General features: G+C 38.2%; 1 protein-coding gene across 3 annotated transcripts in view; it reads right to left on the bottom strand.

Annotated features, from left to right (window-relative positions):
• ARHGAP15 (Rho GTPase activating protein 15) overlaps positions 1 to 22,670 on the bottom strand; it is a 320,969-nt gene that overhangs the window by 100,512 nt on the left and 197,787 nt on the right. For all 3 annotated transcript variants that reach the window (XM_032114884.1, XM_032114883.1, XM_032114882.1), the window contains one exon: positions 4,250 to 4,327. In XM_032114884.1, the coding sequence (XP_031970775.1) occupies positions 4,250 to 4,327 (78 nt within the window). The remainder of the gene's footprint in view (positions 1 to 4,249; positions 4,328 to 22,670) is intronic.

Below are 22,670 nucleotides of genomic sequence, written 5' to 3'. Positions count from 1 at the left end.
GATTCTGTAATCAGCATAATGGCCTCAACCAAAGAAGAAATAATTCACTCTTACTCACAAACACCCTAATGGATGAAAGGTCTTCCCTTTTTCTTGTTTTTCTTCTCAGGCACTTTTTGCCTCAGTGCTGCCGTGTTTTGTTATTGAAAGGCACCTCTCCCCTGTCCTCAGGTTCATGTAGTGGTGCCTTAGTGACTCTGAGCAGCCCCGCCTGGGGCTCATGTCAGACTCTCCCTGGGGCTTTTGGCCAGAACAAGGGATCTTTTCAGTAGCACCTCATACCCTGGAACTGCCAGCACACTTTACATGGTTTAACAGTCCCATAAACGTTATTTTATCCCTTTTCCTACAGGTGTGAATTAAAAGAATATCCTTTTAAATACATGTAAAGGATTTGACACTAGACCTTGCTTAAAAATCCTTGCTTAAAGGAGCAGAACTCCTCCAAGTACCTTGTCTGTTTCTATTTGGGTTTTTGTCTTTTTTTTTAACATTTCAACTCCTAGACTTAACCAATTATATGGAAATCATAAGAGGAATAGATAGTGCTGTCTAATGTCTCCAGCTATTATAGAAGCCTTTACTGTAGGTTCTCAGCCAAAAATATCGACTTCCTGGTAGCTTAGTTTCTAACCTCAAATTTTTCAGTGCTTATAGACTAAGAAAAGTACGAATTTCCTGATGTCAGTTTGGTACAAGCAGCTTCTACTGCCTTGATTCAGTGATTTGAAAAATGATGACTTAGAGTTCCGAAAGTGCTGAGAGATGTTATAGCCCAGTCTTCTTATGATCAACTGATCTTTTCAGCTCTTAATGGGAAAATAAATCATAGATAAAAGATAATCCTGTTGCACAGAAGCAAAAAAGGTGTGATATCAATAGACTTTTATAGAAAAAGAAAACTCTGTGAGAGGGATAAAGTAAATAAGGTAGTTTGTTCTGCTGTTGCTCATGTTGGCAAGGCCAAAAGCCTCTTCAGGAGCTGCCTACCTCGAGAAATGAGAATGAAACACAAAATACATTCAGAGAATTTAAAAAGATACCAGGCTGGTTTTCTTAAATTGCAAACCCCTCTTCATCCCTAAAAATCTGGAATTTCAAGAGTCTTTTTATATTTTTACTGTTCTTATTTCTTCTTTAATGATAAATCTGTCGACTGTTAGTTTCTTTCCCTTTCATATTCACCAGTTCTCTCATTTCATTTTTAATGCTGCAGATGACATGAACAGTATAGGAAAAGGAGCCAAATAAAGCTTTGCTATATTCTAATTAATGATTATTCTAATAAAAAATACTTTGATATGGCAGCCAGCCTAGAGTGCCTTCTATGATCTTTAATTTTCAATGTGATACATATTATTTATATCCTCTAAATGTAGGTGTAGCACAATGGCAAAGCAAGCAGGAAGAAAGAGCCCAATGAGTATTTGGCCAGTAGAAGAACTGATTGCAGTCAATCTCTGCAATGCAAATAGGCTTTGTCAGAACATTTGTTTGCATTTATAATTAAATTAAACTAAATTAAAAAAAAAAAAAAAGTCGCTATGGCAAAATCATATGTATAAATACTCCTTTCCCACTGTTAACTACTGAAAAATGAAGGTGCAGGGATTGACCTGAGGAGGTCACAATAACTACTGAGGGATAAGAATGTGTGGAGAGGGAGTTATTAACCATCATCCCACTGCAGAGCTCCGAGGCTGGGAAAAAAGCAGGCTGGGAGCACGCAGTAGTGTTCCTGGTAACTTTTTCCTTCATGAAGCCATCTGGAACTGCTGCACCTAATTGACAGGAAACACGAGGCTCTGGGACACACTGGGTGGAGAATGCCCTCTCAAGCACACAATAAATAAATAAATCCTGTTTCCCCCATCTCCCCACAGAATTTTTCAGGTACATCATGACTCGGTGGGCTCTTTCCTGCCTGCAGGTTCCTACTTAGCACAGAAAAGTGATGTTATTTAAACAATTCAGACAGTGGCTGGCTATCCTTTGTGTCTGTATTCCTTCTTGAATGTTATGATTAAAAATTACTGGATTATTCTTTGGGGTCTGCAATGCTCAGCTCTCCCATTTCCCTCACGTGGTGTTGGGGTCACCCCTCGGGACTGCCAAGTGGCATTAGGGTTTACAGGAGCTGAACTTTAGCATTTCTACATACATTTACCTGAGGAAAACCTAAGTACAGACCTGGATAGAAACTTTTTATAGACAGGATTTTAAAGGACGTGTAAAGGGAGTTTGGATAGATATTATCAGCGCCCATCGAAAATCCCTCCATCGAGATGCATGAATGCACTCATTGTATCAATAAAGACTAACATAAGAAACACTGATTATCATAACTGATAAGATGATGACAGTTCTTCAGGGGCATTAGTTTTCTTTGAATTTCCTTTGGTCACTCAGGAGGCAGATTTTTTGCACATGTCCTAAGTAAACGGTGCCAGAGTGGCTTTAATGTACTATTAACTCCACCGTTATATTTTCATTTTTCACAGTAGTATAAACCAGAAGAAAGAGGTGTCTGGTCCCTCTCTGCTGCAAAAAGCCAGCTTAGACTTCTGTCTAGCTTTACAGTATCAGCCCATCTGTTTTAGGTGAAAACTTGAGCAGTAATGTTAACCTCAAGTATGTTAACCTTTGGATGCCACGAGACATGATAGACAGGACCATTATTTTTATGGCACAGTTTTTTCCTGAGCAAAGAGCCTGGGCAATGAAGAAGGATAGAAAATCCCATTTTTGCCTGTGTGTCTCCAAACAAAATACAGCTTACAGTCATTTGAAAGCCAAGGCAGGCTTCATTATCGACACACAAATACCCAACAACTATAAATTTAAGAGAACCTAAGTAATGAATCAAAACCGTGAGGTTGATTGGTAAATGATGATTTATTCAGTCTTGCTGGCATAAATTCTGATTCCTCATAAACCAGAGTTCACCCTCCAGTTTCAGCCGAAGAAGACTGATCTGGAGCAGCTGAGGAGGTGGCAAACACCTACTGATCCCCTGAAACTTTCCCTAGAGATGTAAATGGAGGCTTGAAGGCGGGAATATTTTTACATCTCTCCTATCTCTCAATTTCATGAGAATATTTGAGTCAAAAGTCTTAGTTTATGTATAGTACCAAGCTAATTGAGGAAGTTGTTCTGCAGCAGCTATCACCTCCACACAGAATACACAATATTTAGCAGTTCTGGTAATAGTCTGCAGGTAACTTATAAAAAGGTCGTAAAAAGTAGGACAAAATGTTGCAGCAGCTTCACATTTATACTTGTTTCATTCAAAAGTGTAGAAAGATTTTAATGAAATTTAAGATTTGGTATTTTCCCTAATTTCTGAGAAACTTGATCTTATTTTCTTGTTAAGTAATATCAAGAGGTTTGCTATCATCAATTATATTTGCTAAACTTTTAAGTGGGGGGAGAGTTATTCTTTGGTAAGAGTACTAAAATATTTGGAGATGAATGTACTTGTCATTCATCCTTATCAGTTCCCGATATCAGCTTCCACACCTGTAACAGGATCTACTGATCAATGTTAGATTTCTTTAGGCCACATCAGTGAAAAGCATGCTATTGTATTTTTGGAAATATGTTCATTATACACAGAATCTGTGGAAATATGTTCAGTAAATATATACAGGATGGTTCTAATTCTGGTTAGCAGGTCCCCAAAATATTCATCTTTCCTCTTTCATTTTCTGGGGTCAAATCTTTGTGTTTTCAAGATCAGTGGTAAATCTTCCACTGACTTTGGCAGAGCAAGTACTCCCCTTTTAGTACTTCCTTTTAAGTTCTTTTCAGCACCTTGTTCTCTTTCGCTGGTTTCCTTTGGATCCCTGTTCTACTTTTGGTTTTGTTTAACTTTCAACATCCAAACAATCTGCTATTTTTTCTTTTAATCTTTTTCTTTCCCCCTCACTTTGATTCCTTGGTTTCTACATATGCTTTGCTTTTTGCCACCTTATTTCACGTCTCCATTTCCTCTCGTATTTTTAGATTTGTTTGTTGTTTGTTTCTCATCTCAAGTTTAACTACTATTTTCCTCTGCTTACTCTGCTCTTTTTCCTCTCTCCTAGCTGACATTTCCCTCTGTGCAATATCTTTCTGCCTTCCCTTTCCTCTCTTTTCTAAAACAGGGCTCATCATTCTATGCCACTAATGTATAGCAGATTCTGAAATACTGTCATCTGAGACAGTTAAGTACTAAACAAAACATTACCAGGGTGGAGGAATCACTTACCCTGATTGACAACAAATCGTAACTTCTGTATTGTTGCCAGATTGCCGCTAACTCTGTATATTCCATCAACATCTAGACCTGAAAAAGAAACACATATTTCATTTTAGATCATAGAAGTATTTTTCTTTGTGCGTCTGTCAGGGAGGCAGAAGCACCCTTGCAAGTATGAAGAAGAGCAGCGCGGCGAGCGACTGAAAAACAATCCACCTGACAACAACTGAAGTGCCTCCTCACTGATGAAAGCAACAATGAAAAATAAAAGTGGGAGATTAACTTAAGTGAATACAAAACACCTAGCTGTAATTATCTTGTAATTCTGTCAGCAGAATATGGTTCCGCAAGGGGCTTTGAGTGTGACAGGAAAGCGAGGGGTAATTGGCTCTGGTGCTCATCGAGAAGGGCTGTTTGGGACAGGCACGGTGCCATGCTTGAACGTGGGATGTTTGCATTAATAGTGCCGGGGAAACTTCTCTGTTTTTCAGACATGAATTTCTGAGGCTGTGACCTTTCTGAAATAAAGCACTGAGGTGCCCATCCTGAAATCATGATGTGTGTGAGACTCCACACTACTACCATTTCTCTACTATATTCTTCATAGCGGATCAAACAGGTTTGAGGATGAAATTAAATATCCCAAGTAGCATATGCCCTGGAGTACATTTCTTCATTAATATAGGCCATTCTTTTCAAGGACAACCCGACAGTCTTGTTTCTCCCTGCATATCTACTCAAGGTTTATCTTCTAGGTGAAACTAGATGTCGTACTCCCTTTTGTGACATATTATCTCCTACAGCAAGCTCTGCTGATATGAGTGTTTAAAATAGCACTTCCAGGCCCGGTTGCATAGCTGTAGCATTTCAAAGCACATGGGAACTGCTCTCCTTTTCCAGGAGAATTCGCTGTGGTGCAGCACCGACCCAATCTACATGCTTAAAAATCAAACCCACTAAAACATACATTGTCATTTCACATTTAAAACTTGCAAGTACATAAGAAGCCAAGAGAAGCTACACAAACCAGGTTTTTTTAAAGGCTACTTATCCCTTGGAACACAAGTTTTAATTAGGTTTTGGCAAGCAGTTTCAGAGAAAGCCTTTCTCTTGGAAAACACTAATTTGTCAAACCCAAAAATTTTCAGAAAACACTCCCTGACAATGTATCTAGGGGGAATACTTTTACAATCTGAGATGGGGGGGAAGGGAAATATAAAGGTATAGGTAAGAGTGAAAACAAATGGAAAAGCCCAGAAACCCAGTTGTGATAACACTTAAAGAAGAAGACACTGAGGTTCAAGTCTTTATTGACACTCGCACCATGCCTTGGCACACGTGTGCCATGGCCAGTGGACTCAAGTTCTTGGAGGCATTTCTCACTGATCTAGAAATATTGGAAAAAATTTACTTTTCCTTTTGATGCAGACTGACACCAAATAAAATCTTTTGTGTGTTTGCATGTTTGTTTTGTCTCTTTACAAAATACAATTCTCATTTTATGTCTATGCTGCCAGGAACATCCTTATTTGGTTTGCATTAAAAAACTTATTTTAAAAATTAATAATATTTTCTTTATCTGATTATTAATAATAATTCTGTGCTTAGCTGTGTGTTTTATTAGACCATCTTCTACCCTGCACCTGTGGGTGTCCTGCAACATAATATTGAGAGTGATGATTTATTTCAGGAAGATCTCCCCTTTGGTTACAGAGGGATAAAGAAAAAGTTTATTTAAGAGAAATCAAAAAGGATTTAGTAATCAAGAAAACTTGGAAATTATCCATCTGCTGGATATATAACATATGAGCAAATGGAAATTACTAAAATGTTTAAGTAATGCAATTCTAACCTAAATCTGAGGAGTCTAATTCTGTTTTAGTAAGGGGAGAGTGAAAGAGTAATTCCCAGCATAGGATTGCGGGATTCTTGTGGTAGAGGATTAAGAATTGCATCATGTAAATTGAAGTCTAAACCAGAAATTAAAAAGGAAAAATAAATCAAGCTAACAAGCAGGCAAGCCACCAGACAGAATGTTAACTTTTGTTTGGTTCTAACTGAATTCAGTTCTTAACCTCATTGGTTATATGTAAGTGAAAACAATCCATGTCACTCTGGGTGAAATAGTCTCACATTAAGAGCATCAACTTGGAACCTGCATAAGTCACCCAGATCAAGTGAAAATGAACAAGCTGTGTTGTAAATTGGTGGATATTACATTTTGCAACATGATCTGGAGTACACAAGTGCATTATTATTGTTAATAAATTAATTTTGGTCCAGAAATGAGTTTTGATTAGCATTTCATTTGGGCACTATACAATATGGCAGAGAAAAAAATATTTAAAAATTAAGCCAATTATAGTATTCACGTGCCATCAACTTTCTGCTCCAAGATCTTTGAAAGTTAAGCCAAACCAAACCAATGCAAATTGGTGGATTTGGACATCCTTTTCATGACCACATTATCTCAGCTGGATTGTTAACAACTTACTTTGGAAATCCAATTAGGCACAAAGGAGAAAGGCAGGGAAAGAGAGAAAAAAATATGTCTTCATAGTTCTAATATCCTGATTTTATGAACAATTTTCAAAGCAAATTCACTTTTAAGGGCACCTCTATCAAGGATAAAAACATCACTGCACTGCTGTAAGTGTTTCTTCACGGCAGGCTATAAATACTTAGGGAACAAGATGAAACAAAAGCCTTGCCCAGTCTCCTATCTGGTTTAAGTGTAGTGGTAAAGAAACTTTCAGGAAAAGAATATTCATTGTAATAAAGTCAACTTTAGTTCACTATAGGATGACCTTCTTGTGTTTCGTAGTAGGGTTTATCGGGGAGGAATCATTGGATTTTGCCCTAAAGGAGAACAAGTATTTTATTTGCTTTATATTCCAGCCTCCAACTCTGTTTCTGCTTGTTTTAATGAGGAACCTGAGAACAGGATGGACCCACAATTAGAAATTATAGCCAAAAGGACGATAATGACTTCAATATTTCCACGCTGAAATTTGTAATAGTAAAAGAAATGTAGCAAAAGGTCTTATTTAAGAATACGTAAGTTCAGCTGCCAAATTATAGTAAATCTTAACTACTTTAGTTTAAAAAAATTGTACAGGTGCTCCTGATGAGAAAGTTAAAAGGCAACTGGACTCAGGCTTGGCTGAGATTCATGAACAATAATGAAAGTTGTAGTCACTCTGCACTGCACAAGAGATGTTAGAAGAATAGTTATTTAAAATATTTCTTGCACTGCTATCCAAAATGGAAGTAACCATGAATGCAGGCCAGTGTCAGATCTAGTACCAAGCTGAGCCGGAACCAGGTGTTGCAGAGAAATATTAAACAGACAATTATATTTTAGGTGATATATTTATTCAAAGAAATTTTTTAACATACTAGATTTCAATATTTGTTAAAGTAGTCCGTGTGATTTATTAACTGCAGTTAAATGTTCTCATTAATTCCTTTCTGTTGCATAGAAAAGAATCCCTCTCCCAAATCACTCTGGATTCTGTCTAATCTTAATCTCTATTTGACAATATCTTCAAACGGAATATAAAAAGAAATTCTCTATGTGCAGGGAGAAAGGGGTGGTGGTATGCAGAAATTTCTCTGGTTTTTAACAAGACTTAGAATTTAAAACACAACATTTTAAAGAGCACTAGGTAACTTCCTGCCTGGAAACCCATGGAACTTTCACAATTAATGTATCCTGAAATAGGTGTGGTCCCCAGGCCTGTTTTGTAAAAGAAGCCGTCGTGCTGGATTCAACAACAAAGTGAAGTACAAACTTGAAGAAAGGCATTCTTTAGTTAGTCCTTTCATTTAAAATCAGTTATGTTCAGGGCAAAACTATTGTATTTCAAAGGAGCCTATTATGCCTTCCCATAAACAGAAAGATCATACGTTTTAAAACTAAAGTATCATTATGCAATCAAGCTGTTGTATTATAAACTATTTTGTGGGCTCAGATGCCCAGGGCTATCTTTACAAATATTTAAGAGGTCATTATCAGGGTATGTTCTCCCTAAAACTATAATTCTTTCCTCGTGTTCTCATATGCATCTTACCATAAATATCTGATTTATAAACAATTTTTTTCTAAAGTTTACTAAGGGCACAAAAGTGAGGCAAGAAATCATTTAAAGAAGCAGAAATGAGGGCATACAGCAAATACCTCCAAGTCAAAATACTATGATGAGAAAAACACAAAACAACGTGCAACAAAATTAAAATTTCACAAAAGGATCAATATGTGTATTCCAGTAGAAGGAAAATCATGAAGAGTATCAAAGAATGAACCTGACACACTAAAATTTGGCATTAAAATACTGTATCTGCATAGGGTGACAAAATGTACCCAGAATTTCAGGTGAATGTGTGAGCAAAAATAACACTTTTTGTCTTACGCCATAGAAATCAGAGGTGAAAATGATGAAAACCATGAAGCAAATATGAGCTACACCCCAGAAAGTGTTGCTGACATCCCTCTCCTGCTTCTTGATGTGGCAGATATATGCCCAAACCTCCTGGAGCAGTGCTGGGGGCTGGCACTGGGGTTGGCTCTGCTCTGCTGGGACAAAGCTGCTGTTTTGGTCACCAGAACTACCCCCTTCTTGTTCTCTGAGCAGATTATCACATTTTTGAGGCTTAAAACATCCCAGCAACATATCATCAATTGGTATGGAAACAGGTCCATCTCCCGTCCAGAGAGAATACCTGGCTACCATGGAAGTGGGTGCCATAAAAATGTCATGCTAGACACTTCTACCAGATAGAGTTAGGCCTAGGAGATCAGAGTCTGGTTGATATGGGAAGTCAATCTGAAGGACAAAAAGATAACCACTGTTTTAAAAAACATCCATTTTCATTGGTGGCCATGATATGCTTGTGCTTCTCATCTGCAAATAAAATACAGAGAAATATTTGGAAATGACTAAGGCTGAAGAGTTATTCTAATATTGTAAAAGCAGAGAAGGGATGCTCTTGGAGACAGGCTAGACTGACCTCAGTCACAGACAGTCTACTTAAATAATTAATTCAGGACACTAGGAACAAATAATTCATAACAAAATATCATTAATCCCAAGCAGCATGGTTTCATGGAAATCAGGGCTTTGTCTAGCAAACTCGTTGCATTTTTTGATGGAACTGAATATTTGACAGGTCTGGTTGGTGAAGGCAATGGTGTTGAAATAGTGTGTTTGGCTTTCCGTGCTGCCTTTGACTTAGTGCCACATGACATTTTGATCAAAGCACTTGCATTCTATAGAATTAACAGGGCATATATTACATGGATTAAAAACTGGCTCAGTGACAGACCTCAAAATGTGGTAGTTAATGGGAGATATCAGTTAGCAAGGTCAGAACTGGCACAGCTCTCCAGAGCAGAGCTCTCATCCAGTGCCACCTCTATCAGAGACGGGACAATGAGAGAAAAAATTCCCTTGGCAAAATAAGCAGATGACACAAAGGTCAGGGAGATACTCAACGATGACAAGGACAGGTAAAGTTACAGAAGATCTGAACTACTACCTTGAACAGCCACAGTCTGGCAAAATCAGGTTCGGTATGGAGAAACAAAAGGTACATCCAACACTCTGGAGTTAGGCTACAAAGGACGTGAGGTTTAAATAAATATCTGAACATGATCTCTGAGCTCAGTCTACAACAAACAGGACTAAAGTAATCTCTTGAATTATAAAGGAGTATCAAAGAAGCAGGGATGAGACTGAACCTCTTCGTGGGCTACAAACAGGATCTGTAGTACAGCATTGCACTTGATAGCAAAGTAAATAACACGGAACATAAGATACATGTTTTGTTTCTTCCTATTAAAGAGAAGATGGAGAAATGTTCTTTACATCCATACATTTCACATGATTTGAAGGTACTGGACTCCCTTGCAGCACTGCCAAGCTGTAGGACTTGTGACAGACAAGCCTGAATTCAAGGTAGCATCAACAAGATTTTCGTTATTCTATGATCAGTAGAAATCCAACACTGATTTAGAATTTAGTAAAGGCAGAGATAGTGGGGGAAAGAAAGGAGAGGGAATATTGTACCAGTCCTTAACAGGCTGTGAAATGGCTCCATTGGAGGTGTCTGATATGAGGTTTGGTGAATCTCTTTAGGAAATTAGCTGAAAAGAAATAATTCTATGTTTGACTGCAATAATATCAAGAAGATGAGGGGCATTCCTACATAAAAAGAGAATCTCATTTTTTCATGCAGTAATAACTCCAAGATGCAATGAAAGGAGAAAAGCTTGACTAAGATCTTATTGTTTTCAAGACCCTATAGAAACCGTTTAATGGAAGCAATTAAAACACTGAATATGAGCATTACATACTGAGAATGAGTAACAAGTGAATATGATGGAGGATATACTTCATTCTGTTTCATATCACTCGATGGCAGAATTTCCACTTAGATATTTATACACAAATAAATAAGGGCAGCAAGAGTACAAAGCAAGCGTGATTTAAATGAGCACACAGTTCACTGCTACGCGGGGCTGCTGCTTAATGCCCAAATCAAACTTGCTCTGCCTCCGTCTTCTCCTCTATTGTGCTGTGCTTTGACATTCAAGAAGTTTATGGTTTAAAAGCCCCAGGAACAACAAGACTTACTCAGGAGGCTGCCTGTAACAAGAAACTAAACTAAGCTTTGAGACTATTTGTTTTGAATGAAGCCGTCGAACACGCAGCGTGCTCACTGTAATTTTGCCCTTACCTCCAATATATACTTTTGCCATTCTGCTAGTCCCTCTTCTTGCAGCTAAACAAAGTGACCTCATTGCTTTCCACTGTATTTTCTTTTAAACATTGGCTGGGATGATTGAGATTCAGGAATGTGGGAAAATGGATTCCCAAGCCACGTCCATCCCCTTTAATTCTGAGCTGTAATTTTTGGCTTGGCTTGAATCACAGTCATCACATTTCAGTCTGAATCTCTCTGTAAAGTGATCTTTCTTAAACATTTCTTTCACTCATCATGGGATCAGAAACAAAGCCATTCTAGTCTTTCAGCGAAACACTTACAAACGTCTTTTTACAGCGACTCACAAGAGCTGAATTTCCTTTAAAAATGTTTGAAAAAAAGGAGGTTTTCATTGCCTGATTGTCCTCTTTGTGAATCTTGTCATCTGTATGCCATGAGCTACAGCTATTTTAATCTGTTTTTGTTTGCAATCCATTTGGTGTCCGCCCAAGAAAATGCAGGTGATTCTAATTAACTTACTGCTGAAGATGTGGAAAAATCTCAATTGTGCGAAAGAGAATTATACACTTAAAACCTTCCCTCTATTATTTATAACAGCTTATTAATGAAAATGATTACATGAATACATTTACCACCTGATTCATCTTTGTTCACTTTTTAAATCAACAAGGTTTATGCTAAAGGGGAAAAAATGTCTACCAAATACAGACCTCAAGTACACACATCAGCTTGCTGGTTTCAATGGAATGGCAGTTTAAAAGGAAATAGCATTGTCTTCATGCAACACAGTATAATATCTGAAATTGCCAAATGTTTGGAAGTGGCTGTTCTCTCTCTGTAACACATCAGTATTTAATTTTTGGGGATGTTTATTTCTGTTTTGTTCACGTGTTTGTTTTCTCTTTTAACACCTCCTTCACCACTCCTATTCCCTTCCATTTGCTGCAGTTACTGCTTCTCACGTACAGGTTAGGAGGTCCATTCTGACCAATCCTTAATTTGTCTGAAACAAAATAAGATTTCTTTGGTTTTCTGCTACTTTATCAAGTATAATTTTTTTCATGATAACCAAGAGTGATCAAGGGTGGTGAGGCCCTGGCACAGGTTGCCCAGAGAAGCTGTGGATGCCCTGTCCCTGGAAGTGTTCAAGGCCAGGTTGGACAGGGCTTGGAGCAACCTGGGATAGTGGAAGGTGTCCCTGCCCATGGCAGGGTTGGAATGAGATGAGGTTTAAGGTCCCTTCCAATGCAAACTATTCTATGATTTTATATTAAATCAATGGATGTTACCTGCATTGACTTTTCTGCTAGGTCCAGCTACCAACAGGCAGTTTACCACCTTCCATTTCTATTATTCCATGCCACACTCTGATAGTCTAATTTGAATGTGATGACAATATGGATAATGCTGTTTATTTTGGGGAGGATGAAAGCCTGAAAAAAGGTTATCATTTTAGGAGAAGCTGACTATGGGAAAACTCATCCACTGTGTGACATGATCAGAACAGCTGGGGATGTAATGTGGAGGGTGGGGGAGAAGAGAGACAAGGTATTTTGTATGTTCAAGAAATATATACAACACTGCCGTTTCTTATATCCCAGCTGTGCCTGTTAACTTCTGGAAACATGTAGAGCTCAGCAATAAAGCATACTTGACTGATATTTACTGCAATGTGCATTATAAGACATTTTCTGTCACACATTATGTTCTGAAAGAGTTAAGTAACATGAAAAGTACAGGCTCGAGATTATATCTGTCATGGATGAAAATACTACATTTATGCCTCATTGTAATCCATTCATTGGTTTATGTACCCCAGCCCTCCAGGGAGTGTCACAACTCCACATGATACTGCTGAGAGCTGTGTTTTGCTTTTGGATTTCTGATTTAGCTGAAAGAAGTTTAAAAACACATGTAGCCTGACAACTCCCTATTGGCTATACAGCCGAGGAGGGTCAAGAGCATAAACCATTCCAGAAAAAGCCAGCTGTGACTTAGGCTCACTGTAAAGATCTGCCTCTTACAAACAGTAGCAGACAAGAAATTTATGCATTTTGCTAAATCCTCCCACTTTGGTTGAACTGTGCTTCATTTGGGGATCCATCATCACCAACATCGTGCCTGTGCTTTTTGAGCAACATCAGAACAGTAAAGGAAACTGCACTTTTGGGGGGGGGGTGGTCCAATATCCTTATAGGAGTATGCAGAACTTCCAGTCAGGTCCACTGACACCACCAGTAGGAACTGTGGTTAAAGCTGAGGGACAGCTACAGTTCTCCAAAGATCCCTTGTTCCCAATGCTGATTTTAAGGAGAATTTAGTGCACAGCAGGGACAAATCTTTTCCCCGTCTTTCACAATAGAGAGAGATTAAATTAGACATCAGTAGTGTCACCTCCCCATCCTGACTAGAGCTGCTTCTTGTTGGACTTTGAACAGTTGGAAGTGGAAGAACTCTATGTGTGGGCAAAGAAAACCTCCAGCCAAAGTGGGTAAGGAGTTTGCATTTTCTAGACTGCAGCACCTTTGCTTGGCAAAGAGAATTTTTTTTTTTTTATGGTAAAAACTGGGATAGGAAGTTTAAGGTGGAATATGGATATTTAGGCAGCAAATTGAAAGTCATAGAACTGCTTCTTCCATAATATTTTGGTTGTAGAGATAGTTGAGGAGTCCAGATAGGCCCAACACTCTTTATAACAGATCCATTATTTGGTAGCCTGACACTGTGCTCTGTCCAGCCTTAGATGTCTCAAGGTTATCTGTGTTATCTCCAGGATCAGGTCCTACTCAGCTGCCCATGGACACATCCTCCAGCTCCTGAGCATCGCTGGGGACGGATGCCAAGGCAGAGCTTAGTTCAACAGCGGCTAAAGAAATATCAGTGGGGCACTTGGTAGCACTTGTTTTGTTGCATAGCACAGAAGGCTGGATCTGTGTCCTGCAGTTAGAAATCAGACCTGTTTGGGGACAGACAACAGAGGTTCTGAGTTTCTAGCAGAGGAATGTGCAGAACCCTGCTCTAAAATCTGAGCTGGGGCTCTAATGTGCAGTTGGTAATGGCATTTGTTATTCACATTGTATTGTAGGCATCTATCTTTGTGTTTGCTTTTTATCTCTAAGAAGGAGTAAACATTTAAAAAGCAGATTCTTTAGTCTAAGTCACACTATCAGACACCTTTGGGTGTTACAGTCCACAGCTGTGTGGAAAACCCAGAGGCTCTCTTGGAAGATAAGTATTCACACAGCTATCCAACACCAACTCACTGAATTCTTAGCATTGCATATCTGCCTAACATATAAATGTGATAACACAAAGGTGTGTGTGCATGTGCATACAGAGATAACTTTTGCTTTAATAGGGTCTTTCTCAGTGTACGTTGCTCACATTTAAAGACCCAATAATGGTGAAAAACATGGGATTCCACTGAATGCCCTAACACCTTCTGTAGTCTAAATCTCTAGTCTAAGAAGTAAAATTTTCTTGTTTTTGCAAAATTCATATTTAGTGTTATGAAACAGTGACATTAAGCAGTATTATGGGAAACAACAGAGACATTAATTTTAATATGACACAAACCTATTGTGCTTACATATTTTTCCACTTTAATTTGGCATATTAGCTGCAGGACTCTGCAGCTATATATATAGATTATTTTTCCTGCCATTTCCACTGTGTTTTCTGTCCCCAGACAGGTTCAAATAACTTAAAAACTTTTTTTTTTGGCCTCCATTTAATTTGGGAAAAATCTGATCAACAAAGCAACACTCAGCAAAACACATAGTCAAGGTGTCTGCAGAAACCATAAAAATCTTGCATTGGATTACAAAGAGTGGTAAGTACCAAAACTTAGGAGACTGGTGCATCCTTCATTACTTTGGCAGAAGCAGCTCCATAGTTTTCATGCTGTGGTTTGACAGGAATTCCATGACAGACTACACTAAAACAGCACAAGACTTGTGTATGAGTTGCTCAGGGACTCCTCGAAAAATGTTACTAAAGTATAGTCTGAAAAGGAAGAAATTTCTTTCTACTTTGAAATATGCAAATAATAAAAAAAACCCACCTCAATGAAATACAAATTATATAACTAAAACATAGCTGAGACATGCAAGAAATACATAAAAATACTGGCGCATAAAAATACTGATTTCTGATAAGAGAAAACCTAAGCTGCTGGCAATAAAATGCACTGGATATCTGTTAGCTGAATTTTGGGTAAAGTAAATGCATAAATATGAGTACCATTTGATATTTTCACAGAAGATAATTATTTTAAAATTTAAAGCTACAGGAAGAAATCTGATTTGAATCATTGTATCTTAATGCTGACTGTGGCATGGAATGATGTAAGGAAGGTAGAAATCCAATCTCATCCCTTTTACTAGGGTTCACATAGACCCTCTGGTATTTCTGAAGGCTTGGAAAGATGAAGTTGGCATAAATTGTTTTTCATATCTAATTTCCTTCTTTGGTGAAAATTCCAGTAATTATTAATGACATTTACTATGCAGACATCCAAGGCAGTTGCAGGGTTTCTAACAGGAACACTTGCTGTGAGCTGTGGCCTTTGTGTTTTTAAGGTATGACATATCAGAACTCAAAAATGCAACTGAAATAGGGATAATAAAAGACACCATTGTGAACAATTTCTGGTGTGCAAATTCAGATACTTTCCAGGCATCCACATCACAAGAGTTTGAAAAGTATCAAAAAATATTGTGTCTTTGTGGCCACTGCTGGGAGGACAGTCCTGCAGGTCACAGATCAGGCCAGTAAATAAAGTGTAGCTGCTCTGATTTTGTGTCAAAGTAGGAAAACCTGCCTGCGTAAATAGCACCCTTCCAGCACCTTCCACCTCTTTGTTTGGATTCAAGTCCGGCTTGCAGTTTGTTTGGGCTGGAGAATTTGAATGGTTTTTTTTTCAGTGGTTAGAGGAGATGCTCAGCTTGTTCGAAGTTAAGTTTATAGTCTAAGTGAAAGCAGTTTCCAGTAGAAGAGGATGTATCTTATCTTTCTACAAAGGTTTATTAAAAATATGTAGCACCTGATAATTTAACACCGAATGAGTGGCTGCTAAATTTCCCCCTGTCTTTGTCCCTCTGTCTCACACACACAAACACAGGAATGCTTCTCGCCTGCCAAGCTATGTGCCAAGATTTTGTTCACTTTAATCTCAATCATATGAGTTAGAGAACCATGAAACAAAGTTTCTACCAAGTATGCTGACAGATTTTTAGTTCTCGTGGCTCCACAGGGCATCACTACAAGTACACGGAGGAACTTTTCTTATTAAAGCTTTCTGAGCTGATCCATTTTCCATTTAAGTCAACATGAGCAGTATCACCATGAGGAACTCAACACTTGCTAACTGATACCATACACTCATCAAAATTATTTCATTTCTAAGTAAACAAAAAGCTGTGGTACCTCCAACACCATTGTGTGGTTACTGCTGGCATGGGGAAGCCATTTGGTGGCAGCTACTTCAGCGTGTTATGTCACATAACACCATGTCAGCTCAGGACTGACAAATCAAAGCAGATGGTTCGAAATATTGGGGGAAATTTTTCCTGGGGAGGTGAAGAAAAGAGGCATGGAACAATCTCTTTCGGCCTTTTGGGGACTTTCTTATCTTCTGAGTGAAGACATTTCAGAGATATCGCCTTACCCTTGGTTTGGAGGCATCCATGGTGATTTTAAGAGCCACAGTATCACCTGTATATGGCCCATAATCTTGGCAATTAAACAAGTTCCTGTCCTTTGTTTTAAGTCTTGAATGAAAATCTGAGTATCTACATTTTTTTCAAATAGATAAAACTTAAGGCCCTGAAACAACGAAACTCTGACCCATTTCCTTAACTGTAAGGCACAACTGTTGACCACAGACTAGATCTATTCAGATCCTTCAAGAAAAGTCTCCATCTGTCTTGGTGGACAGAGGTTTGTATTAATAAAGCAGGAATTATAGGAAGAAATAACCTATATCCATTTCAAAGCAGAATAAGCATGAGAAAGCAGTTTCTGATTGCAATATCTGTCTCCCAAAAATTTCAATTATTTGAAAGGCATCATCTCTGACACCATGCCCAGAAAAGGGGCATGAAGGAGCCACAAGGAGAGAGCTGGAGGATCCAAGAGGTATGGGGTCTGCTGTGTTATGAAACAAAATGCTCTCATTTTGCTCTCATCTACATCTGTGCCATTCCTCCCAAACTCTTGTTTGAGTGAAAACAAAAGAAGTTGGTTTGCTTTATAACTGCATCCATGATCCATGTGGATCCTGATCGTAATGAAACAATCTGCTGAGCCAACATACAACAGGAGATCTTTGAAAGACTTGTTAGTTCCCTGGGGGTCTATCATGCAGTAGCCAATTTAGGGACAATTTCTTTTACTAGATTGCTAACAATATCAGTTTCATAATTTCAGGGGAGCAAAACAAGCTAAAAAAAATCTTCTCTTAAAGAAGCGAAAGCCTTCATATAAAGCCTCCTTTTGAAGCTGCCCTCCTCTTTTGCCCTCTGCCTTCCTCCTGAAGCTCTCTGTTGGTACAATTTCTCTCACTTAGGTATCAATCCCATTAGACTGTGGTATTATATGGTTAAAACATTGATGTAACACAAGCTGCAAATAATTGAAGTAATAAAATACAACTGCAGTTATTTGCTCTCTTGAATTGCAGGGAGAAAAAAAAGGAGACGGGTTTTTTTAAACTGACCCCATAGTGTTGCATACAGAGAGTAAAACTTCTTTTATAGTGTGTTTTCTTTTACTGCTGCAAAACTTTTTTGAAAAAATTACAGTGTAGTTGTAGTAGCTTTTTTTTTTTTCCCCATAGGAAAAGTGATTAGTTTGCATTGTGGAATTACTCCATAATATTTTAAAAAATATAACTTCCTATTTAAGCAGAGAGACATAGAAAGGATCTGAAACTACACCTCTTTTCCTTTTAAAGGAACTTAGTGGACTTAACTTCTATTTTTGTGTGTGTGTCTGTGAGTGAACATCTCTTCTAGGCCAAGATTCATTTTGTCAAGTGTTAGCCCAAAGTGTTCTATTAATGGCTGAACTGTAAAGTCTGACTAAATGGGGTTTGCAGTGGAAATCCTGCCAGCTCCTTGTCGGTGATGGCATGTGTACTGTAGCAGGGCATGGTGCCTCACAGCCTCAGCTTATTCAGGGGAAAAAGAGAGGACTTTTGTGTCTCTCTTTTTACCTTTTTCATGGCTAGGAGGTGAATACCCTCGTATGTGAGCTTTCCTGAATCTGCCTTTGACCAGGGGGTGAGTCAGGACCTTCATTCTTTCTTTGGCACAGAGCAAGTAACACACACAAAGTCAGCTGGCTTTAAATTTCTCTGGACTTTTTGTTTCAGCGCGTACAAGTGTCAGCTCCTTGATTTACAAAGTGTATTAACATTATTTTAATATCTAGAAAATGTTGTTTGATTCTTTTTTATTTCGTAGGTTAAGTGGTTTGTTTTATTTATTATGCCTATTGAACAGGGTTTTATGGAAAATTCGGAAGACAAAATGCCCTGTTTCCTTCTACATGTTCACAAATAGATATATTATACAATGCTAGAAAAAGGCAAAAGGCCAAACTCATCTCTGGTGTAATTCCAGTAAAAGCAATAAAATTACACAAGGCATGAATTTGGCCCAGGCATTGTAAATGTTACTCCGGTGCGCACTGAGTGTCTGCTTGTTGTTACTGGCACAGCTTAAAATACAAATCCCCCCTTTTTTTTCATAGAAATGGATACATGTCTCTGGAACAGATTAATCAATGAACCAGGTATCAGGTAACTATGACAAAGACAACAACTGGTTCAAATGCCTGCCTGTTTTATGGCTTTTTCCTCTTCTAACCAACTTAGAGTCTCTTCTTTCAAATTCTTAAATAATTATATATTTATTCTCTTTTGTGCCTTGTCATTCCAAGGCTTTTATTCCTTTTTTCGTAGGTTTTTTTTTTTTTTTTTTTTTTTGGTCTGTTGTCTCCTTTTCTCTAATTTGTCTTGTATGCCCTTCCGTGATGTTTCCTGTTGACACTTCTTGATATTTTTTTCTAACTCAGAATGTGGCTTTCTAGCAGACACAGAGGCCCCAGAGTGAATACCCTCCAGAGCCAACTCTGACTTGGACCTTGCACAACACTATTAACTGGCTCTTACTCTAAGAAAGGTGGCTATAGTGGGATTGCCTGAGCCTGAAGACAGAAATGGTTGAGGAAAGCTTGCCAATATGTTTGCACTAAATTCAACCGCTCTTAATTTCTACTCAAAGGAAGAGTTTATAAAAAAAAAGTAAAATTAAAAAAAAAAAAATAAAAGCACCAAACATTTTAAATCACAAACTTGCAAGGGCTTTTCTCAGAACTTTGTTGTTTTATATTGCATTCATCTGAACATTTGAGTTTATGCACGTTGGACACTTTAAAGTAAACACAGTTCAATGCCCTCAGAAACAGATTTCTTCAGCACACTAGAATTCCCTGGAAAAAAGCTTTATCTGCTGAACTGCTGGATATTTTTGTGTGTGTGCAATTTTTTTTCCTATCAGTTTGTTCTGTTTCCCCCTTTTTTTTTTCTCTTTCCTTTTGCATTCAGTGCATATAAAAGTTGGGAGCAGAAGCCTCCTTGGAGCAAGATAGAATCATAAAAGACTTCAGGAATCTCATCACAAGCTAAACAGTACAAATTGTGCATTCTTCATGGAAGTATTAGCTTTTAGTGCGTGCCTGGATCCAAGCATAATAGATTATCCCAAAGTGGGAAAGAATGAACAGTACAAAATTAGCAGAACTGGGAGCTCAGATCATTTGGTGGAGCAACATGATCTCTGTAACTTTCAGGGTACTGAATTCTAAAGCCACTGGAAACAGAATGTAAAATTATATCAGAGTAAGCAAGGAAGCATGTGTAGGCCTGGGAGAATCAAACAAGACCTTGGAAAATGCGTTTCCAGAGGAGAACAAGGACTGAAGATCAGTGAATGAGCTTGTAGGAAACAAACTGCTATTCATGAAAAATTTCTTGCTCTGAGGATAGAAAGATATGAGAGAGAAAAAACACAAAATACATTTCTGTGGTTGTTCAGGGGCCAAGTGCTGTTGGAGAATAATCCTGCACTCAGACAGAAATATAAAATGGCACAGAATAGGTCAGTCTCCTGAGGTTTCCCTTCTCAGGGAAGCCTTGCCAGAACAAATCCTTCATGCCACTGGCTGATGGGTTTGGTCTAACTGTGCTGGGAAGTATCCCAGGAACACTGTGCATTTACTGGGAGCTCCAAGATGGTGGTGAGCATACCCTGGCAGACCTACCCTGTACTTTCCTACTGCCTCCCTCAGGTCCTCAGGGATGGGGATGCACTTTTTTGAGTACCAAATAAACTTAAAATTTTGCTTAAGCTAAATAAATCCTGAGGAACATGTTGTTGAACACAAAGCTGATAATGACTATTATAATACATACAGAGGTTGAGGTAGATGGTGGAGTCACCATCCCTGGAGGAATTTAAAAGCTGTGTAGATATGGAACTTGGGGACATGGTTTAGTAGTGGCTGTGGCAGAGCTGGGGGAATGCTTAGACTTGATGATCTTAGAGGGCTTTTGCCACCTAAACAATTCTGTAAATTTCTAGGGGTTTTATACAGTGGTTATTGATCCATTCCTTGCTGCACAAGCTTTGTGTCTTCTGCCATCCTCACTGTTTTATAATCCACTAACTCCACCATACCAAAGACAATGATGCCAGCATGGGAATCCTCAACTTTAAGAGGTGCTTGGGATTTTTTTTTTTCTTTTAAAATTCTTCTGCAGTGTTTTCTTCCATTAGCAAATGAGATAGCATTAGACTGTTTTAAAAACTCATTTTTCCCTAGCTGCATAAATATATTCGCAATACTTTATATTTTTTAAAACTCATTTCCTCTTTGCTTAACTCCTTGAGATAAGTGAACTCTTCTCTATGTAAACATTCTACCAGAATGCTGACTACCTTTTAAGCAATATATGATTTAGAAGGTAATGAAATATCACTTTCTTTTTCCTTTTTTTCTTTTATAAATAGGTTTTAAAGTGCTTTTAGCTGCACTTTAGCTTTTAGATTAACAGATAAAACTGATGAAAGGGACACAACCTTCTGTCGCAGGGTAGCATGGCATTTGGGAGGTGAGGTAGTTTAAAATGCCATTTTTATCTTCATTTCTCTTCATTGGGATGACTATATTTCTTTACTACATCCCATAAGGTATTTTTTCTTTGTCCATAAAAGCATTTTCTTCCTTAAATCCTGAATATTCTGCAGTATGAGACTGTGTGTCTGCACGTCTGCAATGATCTTGTGCATAATCAAGCACAGCTATGGACATTAAGTTAATTAAAGCCACAATGAGTATCAGTTTTAGGCACTTTGGGGTGTCAAACTTTGGAAACCAATGAGAAATCTGAATTTTGGAGAGCAAGAACTTAAATTTTCTTTCAAAACCATGCCCTCTTAAGATTGCACATCCAGCCTTTAAGTGCCTAATTGTCCCCTCTGAAGTCTCACTGGTGCTACCCCAAATCACCCCCCAAGCCAAGAGCCCCACACTCAGGGGAGTTTTTGTCACTGCTCTTATTTAACATGATTTGTTCCTTGGGTCTCGGAGCAATGAAACCCAGTAAATAATACATTGGACACACAGAGAAGATAACAAAAGGAAATAGTTAAGGTACTATAATAATTTTAGCCATTCTTTTTTCAGGTCACTATAATCTGCCCAAAGATAACTAATTATTCAAAGTAAACATTCCACTCCGACCACAAAAGGAATCCATTACACAAACATATAATTCACAGTCATTTTTAGTGGGTTGTAAACAGTTTGGAATGAGCATAAAATGGGACAAAAATCAAAGTGAGCATTTAGAAATGAAAAAGTGTTTGCTACAAAAGGTCAGTCCCTTTACTTGGCAAACTATGTAGAAAAGCCTGGGAAAATGTTGAACACACAAGCAGTAAGGGAATTTTAAAGCCAACAACCTCCCTGTTTCTTTAAACAGGCATCGGAACCTATAACTGGATCCTGTCAAACAAACGACAGCAAAAAAACATAACAGCTGCTAAGAAGTAAAGTTGAAAGATAAAGTTTTCTGAGCTAAGAACCTTCTCAGAAGTGGACTAAAGGTCTTTCTTAAATCTTCAAGCAAGGTTATGGATCCCAGGGTGGCTTTTAGGCATTGAACCAAATATGTAATTTTGTGTATCATTCCTGTCAGAGCACCCTGTGCTCCAAGAAAAGCAACAGAAAACAGTATCTGCAACATCCAGCTTAGAATGGAAACGGTACCTGTAATCATCAGCTTTGCTGCCTGCAGTGTCATTTTTCAAGTCATTTAGGCTGATTTGAGAACTCTAACTTGGATTTGGGAATGGAGGGGGAAAATGAAGGATGTTTCAAAAGAACGATGAAAGTTAAGTTATATTTCCCTGGAGAATTAGGACTGTATTTCTTTACAAAACCCAAGCCACACTGGATACCCTGGGCAGGTTTAGGATACGGAATGCTCGGGGTTCATTTACTTTGTCATTAGACACACAGACAAATGATCTTCCCTGGAAAAGAGCTTAGTATCAGACTGTTTTCACACGATAAAACACTACTATGAGAAGTACTGGATGGCATGTTGTTGAGGTACAACACAGACTGATATTTT

This window comes from Corvus moneduloides, chromosome 7, assembly GCF_009650955.1.
Source record: "Corvus moneduloides isolate bCorMon1 chromosome 7, bCorMon1.pri, whole genome shotgun sequence".
NCBI classification, from domain to species: domain Eukaryota; kingdom Metazoa; phylum Chordata; class Aves; order Passeriformes; family Corvidae; genus Corvus; species Corvus moneduloides.
Note: the sequence above shows the minus strand (reverse complement) of the source record. Positions and strands in the feature narration are given on the sequence as shown.